We start from the raw sequence: 15,814 nt of genomic DNA on the forward strand, positions 1-15,814 counted from the left end.
TCTGAGTATACCCTGCCACACCTATAGTGGCCAAAAACGATTTACCAAAAGGGGGTGGTGATGAACAGAGTGTCTGAGTTAAACAGACCACTCTTACCCAGTCCAAAGATCAGGGCTTGATCCATCACCGTTATTTATCTCACTGCCCCATCCCAGCTCAGAACCTGGCTATATGCAAATCAGTCTGTCCCTGGCCCAGTGCATCATGGGAACAGGGCAGACTAAACTACCAAGCCAATTCTTCACCAGAAAGGAGACAAGCTACCGGGGACCGGTTTCTGGCATTTCAGCCTTCTTCGGCCCGGCTTGCTTGAATCCTGATGGAGCAGTGAGAAAGGGACTCTTGTCTGAGTATACCCTGCCACACCTATAGTGGCCAAAAACGATTTACAAAAAGGGGGTGGTGATGAACAGAGTGTCTGAGTTAAACAGACCACTCTTACCCAGTCCAAAGATCAGGGCTTGATCCATCACCGTTATTTATCTCACTGCCCCATCCCAGCTCAGAACCTGGCTATATGCAAATCAGTCTGTCCCTGGCCCAGTGCATCATGGGAACAGGGCAGACTAAACTACCAAGCCAATTCTTCACCAGAAAGGAGACAAGCTACCGGGGACCGGTTTCTGGCATTTCAGCCTTCTTCGGCCCGGCTTGCTTGAATCCTGATGGAGCAGTGAGAAAGGGACTCATGTCTGAGTATACCCTGCCACACCTATAGTGGCCAAAAACGATTTACAAAAAGGGGGTGGTGATGAACAGAGTGTCTGAGTTAAACAGACCACTCTTACCCAGTCCAAAGATCAGGGCTTGATCCATCACCGTTATTTATCTCACTGCCCCATCCCAGCTCAGAACCTGGCTATATGCAAATCAGTCTGTCCCTGGCCCAGTGCATCATGGGAACAGGGCAGACTAAACTACCAAGCCAATTCTTCACCAGAAAGGAGACAAGCTACCGGGGACCGGTTTCTGGCATTTCAGCCTTCTTCGGCCCGGCTTGCTTGAATCCTGATGGAGCAGTGAGAAAGGGACTCATGTCTGAGTATACCCTGCCACACCTATAGTGGCCAAAAACGATTTACAAAAAGGGGGTGGTGATGAACAGAGTGTCTGAGTTAAACAGACCACTCTTACCCAGTCCAAAGATCAGGGCTTGATCCATCACCGTTATTTATCTCACTGCCCCATCCCAGCTCAGAACCTGGCTATATGCAAATCAGTCTGTCCCTGGCCCAGTGCATCATGGGAACAGGGCAGACTAAACTACCAAGCCAATTCTTCACCAGAAAGGAGACAAGCTACCGGGGACCGGTTTCTGGCATTTCAGCCTTCTTCGGCCCGGCTTGCTTGAATCCTGATGGAGCAGTGAGAAAGGGACTCATGTCTGAGTATACCCTGCCACACCTATAGTGGCCAAAAACGATTTACAAAAAGGGGGTGGTGATGAACAGAGTGTCTGAGTTAAACAGACCACTCTTACCCAGTCCAAAGATCAGGGCTTGATCCATCACCGTTATTTATCTCACTGCCCCATCCCAGCTCAGAACCTGGCGATATGCAAATCAGTCTGTCCCTGGCCCAGTGCATCATGGGAACAGGGCAGACTAAACTACCAAGCCAATTCTTCACCAGAAAGGAGACAAGCTACCGGGGACCGGTTTCTGGCATTTCAGCCTTCTTCGGCCCGGCTTGCTTGAATCCTGATGGAGCAGTGAGAAAGGGACTCATGTCTGAGTATACCCTGCCACACCTATAGTGGCCAAAAACGATTTACAAAAAGGGGGTGGTGATGAACAGAGTGTCTGAGTTAAACAGACCACTCTTACCCAGTCCAAAGATCAGGGCTTGATCCATCACCGTTATTTATCTCACTGCCCCATCCCAGCTCAGAACCTGGCTATATGCAAATCAGTCTGTCCCTGGCCCAGTGCATCATGGGAACAGGGCAGACTAAACTACCAAGCCAATTCTTCACCAGAAAGGAGACAAGCTACCGGGGACCGGTTTCTGGCATTTCAGCCTTCTTCGGCCCGGCTTGCTTGAATCCTGATGGAGCAGTGAGAAAGGGACTCATGTCTGAGTATACCCTGCCACACCTATAGTGGCCAAAAACGATTTACAAAAAGGGGGTGGTGATGAACAGAGTGTCTGAGGTAAACAGACCACTCTTACCCAGTCCAAAGATCAGGGCTTGATCCATCACCGTTATTTATCTCACTGCCCCATCCCAGCTCAGAACCTGGCTATATGCAAATCAGTCTGTCCCTGGCCCAGTGCATCATGGGAACAGGGCAGACTAAACTACCAAGCCAATTCTTCACCAGAAAGGAGACAAGCTACCGGGGACCGGTTTCTGGCATTTCAGCCTTCTTCGGCCCGGCTTGCTTGAATCCTGATGGAGCAGTGAGAAAGGGACTCATGTCTGAGTATACCCTGCCACACCTATAGTGGCCAAAAACGATTTACAAAAAGGGGGTGGTGATGAACAGAGTGTCTGAGTTAAACAGACCACTCTTACCCAGTCCAAAGATCAGGGCTTGATCCATCACCGTTATTTATCTCACTGCCCCATCCCAGCTCAGAACCTGGCTATATGCAAATCAGTCTGTCCCTGGCCCAGTGCATCATGGGAACAGGGCAGACTAAACTACCAAGCCAATTCTTCACCAGAAAGGAGACAAGCTACCGGGGACCGGTTTCTGGCATTTCAGCCTTCTTCGGCCCGGCTTGCTTGAATCCTGATGGAGCAGTGAGAAAGGGACTCATGTCTGAGTATACCCTGCCACACCTATAGTGGCCAAAAACGATTTACAAAAAGGGGGTGGTGATGAACAGAGTGTCTGAGTTAAACAGACCACTCTTACCCAGTCCAAAGATCAGGGCTTGATCCATCACCGTTATTTATCTCACTGCCCCATCCCAGCTCAGAACCTGGCTATATGCAAATCAGTCTGTCCCTGGCCCAGTGCATCATGGGAACAGGGCAGACTAAACTACCAAGCCAATTCTTCACCAGAAAGGAGACAAGCTACCGGGGACCGGTTTCTGGCATTTCAGCCTTCTTCGGCCCGGGACAGGAACAGACTAATTTGCATACAGCCAGGTTCTGAAACTGGGATGGTGCAGTGAGCTAAAAAACGGTGTTGGATCTAGCCCTGATCTCTTGACTGGGTGAGAGCTTTCTGCTTAATTCAGAGACTCTGTCCCTCACCACCCCTTGTTGTAAATATTTTTGTCCACCCTAAGCGTGGAAGGGTATTCTCAGATGTGAGACCCTTGCTTATTGCACCATCAGGATTCAAGCAAACCGGGCCGAAGACGGCTGTAATGCCAGAAACCGGTCCCCGGGAGCTTGTTTCCTTCCCAGTGTAAGAATTGGCTTTTGTAGTTTGGTTTGCCCTGTTCCCATCATGCACTGGGACAGGAACAGACTAATTTGCATACAGCCAGGTTCTGAAACTGGGATGGTGCAGTGAGCTAAAAAACGGTGTTGGATCTAGCCCTGATCTCTTGACTGGGTGAGAGCTTTCTGCTTAATTCAGAGACTCTGTCCCTCACCACCCCTTGTTGTAAATATTTTTGTCCACCCTAAGCGTGGAAGGGTATTCTCAGATGTGAGACCCTTGCTCATTGCACCATCAGGATTCAAGCAAACCGGGCCGAAGACGGCTGTAATGCCAGAAACCGGTCCCCGGGAGCTTGTTTCCTTCCCAGTGTAAGAATTGGCTTTTGTAGTTTGGTTTGCCCTGTTCCCATCATGCACTGGGACAGGAACAGACTAATTTGCATACAGCCAGGTTCTGAAACTGGGATGGTGCAGTGAGCTAAAAAACGGTGTTGGATCTAGCCCTGATCTCTTGACTGGGTGAGAGCTTTCTGCTTAATTCAGAGACTCTGTCCCTCACCACCCCTTGTTGTAAATATTTTTGTCCACCCTAAGCGTGGAAGGGTATTCTCAGATGTGAGACCCTTGCTCATTGCACCATCAGGATTCAAGCAAACCGGGCCGAAGACGGCTGTAATGCCAGAAACCGGTCCCCGGGAGCTTGTTTCCTTCCCAGTGTAAGAATTGGCTTTTGTAGTTTGGTTTGCCCTGTTCCCATCATGCACTGGGACAGGAACAGATTAATTTGCATACAGCCAGGTTCTGAAACTGGGATGGTGCAGTGAGCTAAAAAACGGTGTTGGATCTAGCCCTGATCTCTTGACTGGGTGAGAGCTTTCTGCTTAATTCAGAGACTCTGTCCCTCACCACCCCTTGTTGTAAATATTTTTGTCCACCCTAAGCGTGGAAGGGTATTCTCAGATGTGAGACCCTTGCTCATTGCACCATCAGGATTCAAGCAAACCGGGCCGAAGACGGCTGTAATGCCAGAAACCGGTCCCCGGGAGCTTGTTTCCTTCCCAGTGTAAGAATTGGCTTTTGTAGTTTGGTTTGCCCTGTTCCCATCATGCACTGGGACAGGAACAGACTAATTTGCATACAGCCAGGTTCTGAAACTGGGATGGTGCAGTGAGCTAAAAAACGGTGTTGGATCTAGCCCTGATCTCTTGACTGGGTGAGAGCGTTCTGCTTAATTCAGAGACTCTGTCTCTCACCACCCCTTGTTGTAAATATTTTTGTCCACCCTAAGCGTGGAAGGGTATTCTCAGATGTGAGACCCTTGCTCATTGCACCATCAGGATTCAAGCAAACCGGGCCGAAGACGGCTGTAATGCCAGAAACCGGTCCCCGGGAGCTTGTTTCCTTCCCAGTGTAAGAATTGGCTTTTGTAGTTTGGTTTGCCCTGTTCCCATCATGCACTGGGACAGGAACAGACTAATTTGCATACAGCCAGGTTCTGAAACTGGGATGGTGCAGTGAGCTAAAAAACGGTGTTGGATCTAGCCCTGATCTCTTGACTGGGTGAGAGCTTTCTGCTTAATTCAGAGACTCTGTCCCTCACCACCCCTTGTTGTAAATATTTTTGTCCACCCTAAGCGTGGAAGGGTATTCTCAGATGTGAGACCCTTGCTCATTGCACCATCAGGATTCAAGCAAACCGGGCCGAAGACGGCTGTAATGCCAGAAACCGGTCCCCGGGAGCTTGTTTCCTTCCCAGTGTAAGAATTGGCTTTTGTAGTTTGGTTTGCCCTGTTCCCATCATGCACTGGGACAGGAACAGACTAATTTGCATACAGCCAGGTTCTGAAACTGGGATGGTGCAGTGAGCTAAAAAACGGTGTTGGATCTAGCCCTGATCTCTTGACTGGGTGAGAGCTTTCTGCTTAATTCAGAGACTCTGTCCCTCACCACCCCTTGTTGTAAATATTTTTGTCCACCCTAAGCGTGGAAGGGTATTCTCAGATGTGAGACCCTTGCTCATTGCACCATCAGGATTCAAGCAAACCGGGCAGAAGACGGCTGTAATGCCAGAAACCGGTCCCCGGGAGCTTGTTTCCTTCCCAGTGTAAGAATTGGCTTTTGTAGTTTGGTTTGCCCTGTTCCCATCATGCACTGGGACAGGAACAGACTAATTTGCATACAGCCAGGTTCTGAAACTGGGATGGTGCAGTGAGCTAAAAAACGGTGTTGGATCTAGCCCTGATCTCTTGACTGGGTGAGAGCTTTCTGCTTAATTCAGAGACTCTGTCCCTCACCACCCCTTGTTGTAAATATTTTTGTCCACCCTAAGCGTGGAAGGGTATTCTCAGATGTGAGACCCTTGCTCATTGCACCATCAGGATTCAAGCAAACCGGGCCGAAGACGGCTGTAATGCCAGAAACCGGTCCCCGGGAGCTTGTTTCCTTCCCAGTGTAAGAATTGGCTTTTGTAGTTTGGTTTGCCCTGTTCCCATCATGCACTGGGACAGGAACAGATTAATTTGCATACAGCCAGGTTCTGAAACTGGGATGGTGCAGTGAGCTAAAAAACGGTGTTGGATCTAGCCCTGATCTCTTGACTGGGTGAGAGCTTTCTGCTTAATTCAGAGACTCTGTCCCTCACCACCCCTTGTTGTAAATATTTTTGTCCACCCTAAGCGTGGAAGGGTATTCTCAGATGTGAGACCCTTGCTCATTGCACCATCAGGATTCAAGCAAACCGGGCCGAAGACGGCTGTAATGCCAGAAACCGGTCCCCGGGAGCTTTGTTTCCTTCCCAGTGTAAGAATTGGCTTTTGTAGTTTGGTTTGCCCTGTTCCCATCATGCACTGGGACAGGAACAGACTAATTTGCATACAGCCAGGTTCTGAAACTGGGATGGTGCAGTGAGCTAAAAAACGGTGTTGGATCTAGCCCTGATCTCTTGACTGGGTGAGAGCTTTCTGCTTAATTCAGAGACTCTGTCCCTCACCACCCCTTGTTGTAAATATGAAGAAGAGACCACATCATCTGATACGGAATTGGTACCAGATCCATACGATGACTGCCTTACAGATGTACCACAAGATCTCATTGACTTACTTATGAGATCAGATGACGAAGAGGAGGATTTTGAAGGCTTTTAAAGGGAACGTTGTAAATCCTGTAGAAATCCCTTGGATTTATGGAAAGTTATGGGAAGTTTAATCCACTTGCACTGTTTCATGCACTAATTTATGTTTACCGTACCGTACCGGTATATTCAGAAGTGACAGTTTTTCACATGGTTCTAAATAAAAATATTGCGAGTAAAGCAAGATTGTTTATACAACCAATTTGTTTGAGTTCAGTCTTTGAGTTTGTAAAATAAACGCTTACGGTAGGTAACACTGTCCACTGATAAAGCCTTACTGCTCACCCACAGGGAGGAGGACTAGACTAATACGGTAAGTTCAAAATACCGGTACATTCTCGGAATGGCTATGCAGGACTGCGTTGGACTGCGCTGGAAGTGGGGGTCGTCTTATACGGCGAGTATAGCACAAAACCTAAAATGTTTCAGGCAAAGTAGGGGGTCGTCTTATACGCCGGGTCGTCTTATACGCCGGAAAATACGGTATGTATACAGACGTATATCCATGCATTCTTTTCTTTTCTTCCACCAGGAGTGCAACACCACTGCCTGTAGTTCCTACATAAGCATCGGACGGGTATATGGTTGTATCGTTCCTACTAGGTTGTTTGTGTTATTTTTTCACACATGTAGTATGCATTAGTTATAACTTGGTCCTGAAGAAAGCCACAATCATTGTAAGATCTCGGTTGGCTGAAACATGTAGACCTCTTCACCAGCGCGCTCGTACATTAATCCAGATTGCGTCCTTACTGCTTTTTTAACCCTTAACACCACGGGATACCCAATAAATATTTTTTCTCTCCTGGTAGTCAATTTTAATACACTTACTACAGATGGATCATCACGTACTGTCACTACACAGTTTTTGCTTCATCGATCTTAGATGATCTAGGTCCTGATTATATTAAAACATCCGCGAGCTCCTCCTTTACACTAGCAAGGAGTTGTAGCTCCTTGGTTGCATCAGCGTGCAGCCAAGAGGAGATCCCAAATGATGATGCATGTCACTTTGGTGCGTGATGGGATTCCGTCCTATTTAGACTCCCTTTTCTTTGTGTCCTTCTGGGGAGTGGTACTGTTTACTCTTCTGTGTATATATTCCTCTTCTAAACCCGTGAATTCTTTGTTGTGGATATATACATACGCTCCAGTTTTCACTAAGGAAGAATAAAAGTAAATAACAGCTGATTCAAGAGCTACAAAAGAAATAAGCAAGCGCAGAAGAAAAAATTATTGTGGAAGTTCAACATAGGAAGGATATTCTGCAGGCAAATTTAGAGGTTGCGGCAGCTAGAGCAGCATTTGATGAAATCTCAGCTGAGAAAGCCGCTTCCAAGTGGGCTGCTGCCAGAAAAGGTGTATGAATTTAGCAAGCAAATTGGCCACCAGTTAGCCTTGAGAACTAGACAGCACATTAGTAATAACAGAATACACTTAATTAGAGACCTGGCGGCCGGGGTAATCTCTGAGCCAGACAAAATCCGAAATGCTTTCCACCAGTTCTACCAAGCCCTGTACACTGAGAAAGGGGTCGGTAAAGTAGTATCTAAACAAAATGCTGTTGATCATTTCTTAGATCCAATTTTGATATTAAGTTTGAACTCAGAGGATCGTACATTTTTAGATGGCTCCCCCTCTTGGGAGAAGTTTCTTACCTCATTAACTAGTTTACCTGATGGTAAGGTCGTGGGCTCTCTGACCTTACTCCGGTCAAATTTTATGAAGTATTATTAATAAAATCAAAGATACATTTAAAACCCTGCTTGAACAAATTTTTAAAGACTCGCCCCTACTTCTTCTTGATCACTCGCTAACATAATTTCCCCAAAAAAAGACAAACCTCTACAGGAAATGGGCTCCTATCGCCGAATAACCCTAATTAATGGAAACTCCAGAATCTACTCAAAAATTCTATCTTCCGAACTATCGGTGGTAATTGAAAGACTAGTTTCTAGATGGCAGCATGGATTCATTCCTAAAAAAGGCACAACTGATCATATAAGGAGACCTATTACATTGTTTGATGTTACACAGGTTACTGGAGACCAGATGGCATTAATCTTGCTTGATGCCGATAAGGTCTCCTGGCTTTTCCTGTGGACAATCATGCAAAAAATGGGGTTAGGGCCTGGTTTTATTCAGGCTGTTAAAGCACTATACACAAATCCCGTGGCTAGTGTCGTGATAAATGGGCTACAGATAGAGCAATTAGCAATTACATGGGGGATTCGCCAAGGCTGCCCCATCTCCCCTCTGCTCTTTGCAATGTATATTGACCCGTTTATCACGAAGCTAGAAATGATCCAGGGGATCCTTCCAATACATAGGCATGGATTCAACACCAAAATCATGGCTTACGCTGATGATTTATCTCAATTGAATACAGGGCTCAAAGCTTCGGGGAGGTCTCAGGCTTTGCTTTAAACAAGAAAAATGCTCAGATCATCGTGAATGGGAAAATCAAATAGGTTGGTTGATCACAGGGTGGTTATGTCTTGGGGTGAATATTTTGTCCAATATCAATATGATTTTTGATTAAAATCTAGCCCCTCTTAGCCTGAATCGGCAACACAATTACCATCTCTCTTTAGTGGGCCGGTGCAACGTTTTGAAAATAATTTTTTCGGCAAAGATTTTATAATTCATTAGAGCTATCCCTTTCGAATTTACAAACCCAATGTTAAACAAATTTGAAAATCTTTTTTCACAGTTTTGATGGGCCTACTCTCAGCCTAGAAGATCTTTGAAGTATTTATAACTCCATAGGGAGAGAGGTAGATGGGAGCTCCCAAATCTAAAACTGTACTATTGGGCCACTATCAAGCAGATATGTCCTGTATTGCTGTGGGATCATTCCCAAGCACGAACAATGGAACTTCCTTCCCTGTTCGAGCTTTTAATTGGCCCAGAAGCTTGGGGTTGTTTGTGGCGGCAGTTAGAATATGGATACTTTAAGAGAGTAGGGTTCAAGAATATTATGGGGACCTATTGGGTTTTTACTGCTGTCCGCTAACTATTAGGGATCGGAAGACTGATTTACTCTACTCCCATTAGAAAACAATGAGAAGCTGCCAGATATATTTGGTGGACCTTACTTTGCAACTTGGTTTAAAGCAGGGATCAATAAATTGGAAGCTTTCTAGTCCTATGACGGGGTTATGGTTTTTGAAGATCTTAAAATAAACTTTGGCCTTAGTCAAAATGAGTTTTTTAAACACTTATCTATTAGCAACTTCTAGCAACGTAAGGTAGGTGAGTCTGTGGGGTTTGTCAAATGTGAGCTTATGGAGAAATTATCTGAGCCTAATGTACCACGAATTGGGACTATTTACGGTATTCTTAATAGCCTGATGTCCGATGACCTGCGTTAGATTTCTGTGAAATGGAAGCTGAAATTAGGCATTACGGATAATGCTTTCCTGCAAGCTCTCCACTTTGCACAAAGCAATTAACCTTCGGCTAACTTGTAAGCCCAGTTTTATAAAACTTATTTTTTTTTTATTATACCCGGAGTAAAATTGAATAATGGGGTGTTGGTACCAAGTGCCCCCGCTGTTTTGAACATGGGGCAGATTCTGTACATATATTTGCAACTTGTGTGAAGCTTGGTCCTTTGTTGGAAGATATACATATGTATTTTTTAAAGATATTTTTATCCCAAGATGTTCTGCTAACACCATATACTATTTTATTGGGAGTACAGGATACTATAGAAACAAACAATGGAGGGGCCCTGATTTTTATTGCTATGGCTATACTCTGGCTATGTATCACCTCGGCATGGCTGGATCAGAACTCCCTTCTTTTCAACAGTGTTTTGCCTGATAACTCTCAATTTACAGTTTTGAAAAAGCAATATATGCCAAGAAGGGTATTCAGGCCAAACAAAAGGGACTGGTTATTTGGGAACCGCTGACTAAGTGGTTTCAACAACCGTCTTTGCAATAAGGGAGGTGTAGAATCCCTGTAGTTAAACAGGGGCTCAGGCAAACAAAGCTATATGTACTGTATACTTGATAAAATGAATATTTATATTTGTATATACATTTTTCCAACTGTGCGAGATCCAAAGCTTGTCTCTTGCCCCTAAGCTGCTGCACTCGCACTTTGCAACTCGCACTTTACACAGGACACTTTGTATATCGCTGTTTTTTTTTTAGATTATCCTGGAATATCTTCTGTGTACTCTGTTATCTATGTAAAACGCCCTGAGGGAAGAGTGTTATTGGTTTAAATTGTATTGTATACGGAGTTGGTTCTTGGCACTTAACACTTTAGGATTTGGGGGTTTTCATGCACTTCTCTCTGCAATTAGTTTTTTTCTCTCTAGTTTTAAGCATCTAGCAGTGTATATAAGATGGAGTAATCTACACAAAAAGACTTACTCCTGATTGTCGTTTACAGTTATTGATCTGTGTGGGGCCGGGGGGGGTTTGGGTAGGTGGGTGGGCATGGGAGAAGATGCCAGTGTGTTGATTAATTGTACTCAGTTTTTAAATGCATTACAAAATGACAATACAAAAAATAATCATTATTCATGCAAAGAATAAAAACCCTTAGCCTTCATACCTTTATGATGTACGTAAATGTGTGCATGGGCATTGATGTCTGAGGGTATTTTTTATACAACAGTAAAACCTACTAGCTTTTGTAAAGCTCCTCAATGCGAAGACTAGAAAGGAACTCAAACCTTTTAAGGTATTAACATGGCATAATAAAGCTTAAAAGGTTGAGTAAGTCTGGTTATCAAATATCAATGACAGACTATGGTGTGCTTTCCAAGTATCTTTGAAGTTCGCTAATAACATAAAGAATTAGGTGTTACAGAAAGCGCGGGGACACACTGTTTCCTAGTGTAACCAGGTGCTATATAAAAGGCTTTTATTATTATTATTATTATTATTATTATTATTATTATTATTATATGGCAGGGTCCTGTCTACTAGGTGTTTGACAAACAAGACAGTCACATGCCTGGTCATGCCCTACTGATAACTACTGTAATATTTCAAATGTGAGACCAAGAAGAATAACAAGCAAGTCTCACCTTTTCTTCTTCTTCTTCTTCTGAATACTGAGGTACCCATGTATTCTCGTTTCCTGATGTTTCTAAGTAAAAAGTGTGGGGGATTACTTCAGCATCGCAGTATACCAAGGAGCAGGAACTGTTGGGGTTCTCCTTTAACTGCTGATTGTGTCCTTGTACCCCATCTGGATATTTGCTTGAACACCTTGCCAAAAAAGTGAATGACATCAGCTATATAACTGTTAACAGTTCATCACTCTGCACTTTTCCCCACATAGTTACAAAACACTTAAGTACAAGAATACTTAACAAAAGTGCAAATATCCTGCACACAAATGCAGAATGCCAAGTTGCATTTAAACCATTAAGGGCCCAATTGCGATGTCGGTCGGACACCATTGCGAAATGGAACAGCCCGGGGGTTCCATGGTTCCAGGTCGGGGGTTCCATCCGCTGTATTTGGATACGACAACCTTATGGCAGTCGGAAACATACATATTTTAATTACTGCTTGTGCAGCGGGCAGAAAAGGGTTGGCGCACAACCCACAATTAAACAAGCATTTGCAATACAACAGGTCTCGCATTTTCAAAACTTTGACCTATTCGTATTGTAAATGACGATGCCTTTTATTATTGCAGGTTTTTTAAATAAATAAATAAGAGGCATTGGGCCATATGTAGGTAGCTAAATACCGGTCGGTAACGGCTGAAACTCGGTAAATTTGCCGTTACCGACCGGTATTTAGGCATTTGAGATGTAGGAGGACAAATTTAAGGATTCTGTAAATATGAATCGGTAAATACCGATTCGTCATTACCGAATCCGAAATTACCGAATCGGTATTTACCGAATTCATTTTTACCGAATCGGTAAATAAGAAACGGTAAAAATGGGAATGGAGATGTAGGTAACTTCTAAAATACCGAATTTCATGAAATTCAGTATTTAAGAGTCTGTAACTACCATGGATTGAAAGCAGGTGGTAACCAGGTGCACACCATAAAACAGCCCCCAAAATGCAACAGTTTGATCGCAATGGCGGAATTCTACGTGATAGCAAGGCGGGTATGGCTACAGGCAGCAGGAGAGAGGCAATGGAGACGGGAGGAGCAAGTCTACAGACAGAGGATAACACTCTTCCACCTTACAGAGGCAGAGATCCATGAAAGGTACAGGCTACACCCCCCACACCATCCTGTACTTGATAATGGACCTGCACCCACTCCTGGAGCATCCAACACCAAGGGCGCACGCCATACCACCACATGTGCAGGTACTCTGTAGCCTACACCTGCTTGCATCTGGCAGTTACTAGGGGGTGATAGCTGCGGTAGGTGGGGTGTCCCAGAGCTGCCTGTCCCATTTCTTCAGGAAGTTCATGGAGGCCATGATGCAGAGAATGCATCATTACATTTGCTTCCCTGACACACATTCGGAACTGCTGAAGACAAAGACTGAATTCTACCAAATGGCCCAGTTTCCACAAGTGATCGGCTGCATAGATGGCACACACATCCCAATCTGCCCACCTGCTGCCACAGAGTTCATCTACAGGAACAGAAAGTCCACACACTCAATAAATGTGCAGGTAATCTGTGATGCTGCCAACATAATCACAGATATCGTGGCCAAATTCCCAGGAAGCACCCACGACTCCTACATCTTCCAGAACCGTGGGATCTACACACGCCTGGCAGCGGGGGAATTTGGAGAAGGATACCTTTTAGGTAAAAAACTGTAACACACCCTAATAGAAACTGCAGATGTAGGTGTTGTTGTGCAAGTGACTCATGGCTCTCTCTTTCCCACATAGGCGATAGTGCATATGCCGTACGCTCGTTCATCCTAACACCCTACCTGAACCCATCAAACCCAAGTGAGAGACGATACAACGTGGCACACAAATCTACTCGCAATATTGTGGAGCGCACCTTTGGACTGTTAAAAAGTAGGTTCCGCTGCCTCCTCAAAAACAGAGGCGCACTTCAGTACTCACCCCTCATCTGCTGTAAAATCATAGCAACTTGTGCAATGCTGCATAACCTTGCCACTAAGAAAGGAACAGCAGTACGATTGACAGATATTGAGGATGACGATGATGAATGTGCACACCCTGACCCCAACACAGCAGGAGTTGCGCAAGCAACAGATGGGAAACAGAGACGGGCAGAGATCACACGCAACTATTTCTAATTAAGTAAGGAGACACAGCCAGTTGTAATATGTACACGACAAAGTTTAATTATGTGGCACTACGCCAGTACACAAAAAAAGTCCCAAATGTGCAGTCCAATTGTAGCCATCCATTATGGAAGTCCTGGGTTACTTCACCCATTCAAGGTCAGGTAGTCTGGGCATCCTTAGTGTTTCCAGGCACGCCTACCGGTGCTCGATGCCAATGGCTGGCTGTCCTCACTGGCAGTATGGGCAGTGCCAGCCCCATGGAGCCTGCTGCTCCTCCGGGTGTCAGGAATTGTGGGGGTTATGCTGCTCCTACTAGTGCTCTCCTTGCTCTCCACCACATCCAGAGCAACAGTTTTTTGCAGACCGAGCAGTCAGCAGCACCTACATTGCACTTGTCACCCTCACAAGGCCCCTGGAGACTTCACTGCTGCTGTGTGCCAGTCCCTCCTGCATGTTCATGCAGTGCCTGCAAAGCATGGAAGTGGCAGTGGCTAGGCAGTCGACTGCCCTTGTGTGTTGTTCTGCCCTTCGCCTCTCCTTCCGCCATGTTGCCCTGTCCTCGTCCAACTTGCTGTATAAGAATAGCACAGACTGGGAAATGTCTCTCATGCCCGCCGCCATCTCCCTCGTTCCCTCCGCCATAGAGCTGATGCCCTTATTAATGTTTTCAAAATTGACATTTAGGTGCCGCATCTGCCTTTGGACAGACTGGATGGCCTTCCCCTGCATCCGCTGCACTTTCACCATACTGGCCTCCAGTCCGCAGAAGACACCAGGACCCTCGCCATGTCGTGATTGACTGCTGTCTCTGGCCCTGCGGCGTCTGCCACCTGTGTGGGCCCCCTCGGAGGTGGACTGCTGATTGACATTGCTGTCCTACACTGCCACGGTTGTACTGTCACCCCCCAACGTGTCTCCTGCAGAAGACTCCATTTCCATTAGTGTAACCACGACATACCTTTTGGTTTTCTGGACTGCAGGTGTTCTTGCAGCTGGTGACGCAACAAGTTCAGGTGAGAACAGGAGTAGAGGTGAGCCAAAACGCTCTGGGGAGGCCTGCAGCTGTGGTGATGCTGGAGGGTCTTGGGAGGCCTGCAGGTGTGGTGACGCAGGAAGGTTTTGGGAGGCTGGCTGTGCTGTTGATGCAGCAGTTTCCTGGGTGGTTTGCCCTGCGCTTGTGCTCACCTCCTGTGTGTCTTCTCTCCGTGGTGCACTCCCTTCTTGTCCTTTGGACGCTTGCGAGATGTCTCGCCTGTGGACAAAAAATCTAACATTAGCTCTGTGTTCCTGCAGCCCTGCTAATACAATTAAATTCTAATCACTGATACACTGTCGCTATTGCCTCAGCTTGCTCTTCACTGATGTGTGTCGGTGTTGCATGCCTTGTTGTTTGGTGTGCTTTCTGACATGGTATGTGTTTCAATGACTACATCTCCCATAATGCATTGCTGGTATATTCCAATACCTGTACTGGAGTGGAGTTGATACTACCACATTGGGGAAGGGAAAATAAGGAAGGGGAAGGGGTGGTGATTGCTGTGCATGCTCTTACCTTTTCTGGTTGCAGTTCGGGCTGAGCCGTCTGCATCCCAAATCCCACAGACACTGTCTGGTTCAATGGTGGACTCCACCAGCTCCTCAAGCTCTGTCAGGGCAGGTGCCCTGTTCCTCCCTACTGTCAGGTTTGCCTCTTTGTGGAGCTCAGCCACCTTCCTCTTAGTCACGCTTCGGAGGTCATACCACCTCATTTTCAGGAGATCAATGTCCCTAGGGGTCACTCCTATTACATTGACCTAAGCCTGTATTGCCAGCCAGATTTTCCTCTTGGCAGATTCTGCAACCTGCAGTGACTGCTTCCAAAACAACTGGTGGTGCTCCTTTACAACCTCCTCCACAAGGTGCTCCATGGTGCTGAATTTGAGCTTTCTCTTCCTCTCTCCACCTTCCCTGTCAGTATCTTTGCTTGCCATTTTGCAGTTTTCAAGCAGAAAAAATTTCCAAAGGGCTCAAGGACTCTGCTATGCTCTGCAAGCCTCTCCAGCAGCTTCAGATTGAGTGCACCTGCATGGGTGTGGCCACTTCCTGGTTGGGAGGAGGGGTGGTTGCACCGGATTGGCTGAT

The 15,814-nt window shown here is 46.0% G+C and overlaps 1 protein-coding gene across 1 annotated transcript in view; it reads right to left on the minus strand.

The window, feature by feature from the left end:
* The window catches only part of KANSL1L (KAT8 regulatory NSL complex subunit 1 like), a 2,604,205-nt gene that overhangs the window by 353,297 nt on the left and 2,235,094 nt on the right, over positions 1-15,814 (minus strand). The window contains exon 13 of the mRNA XM_086954111.1: positions 11,528-11,711. Coding sequence (XP_086810237.1) covers positions 11,528-11,711 — 184 coding nt within the window. The remainder of the gene's footprint in view (positions 1-11,527; positions 11,712-15,814) is intronic.

The sequence above is a fragment of the Lissotriton vulgaris genome, chromosome 2_1, assembly GCF_964263255.1.
Source record: "Lissotriton vulgaris chromosome 2_1, aLisVul1.2, whole genome shotgun sequence".
Lineage (NCBI taxonomy): Eukaryota > Metazoa > Chordata > Amphibia > Caudata > Salamandridae > Lissotriton > Lissotriton vulgaris.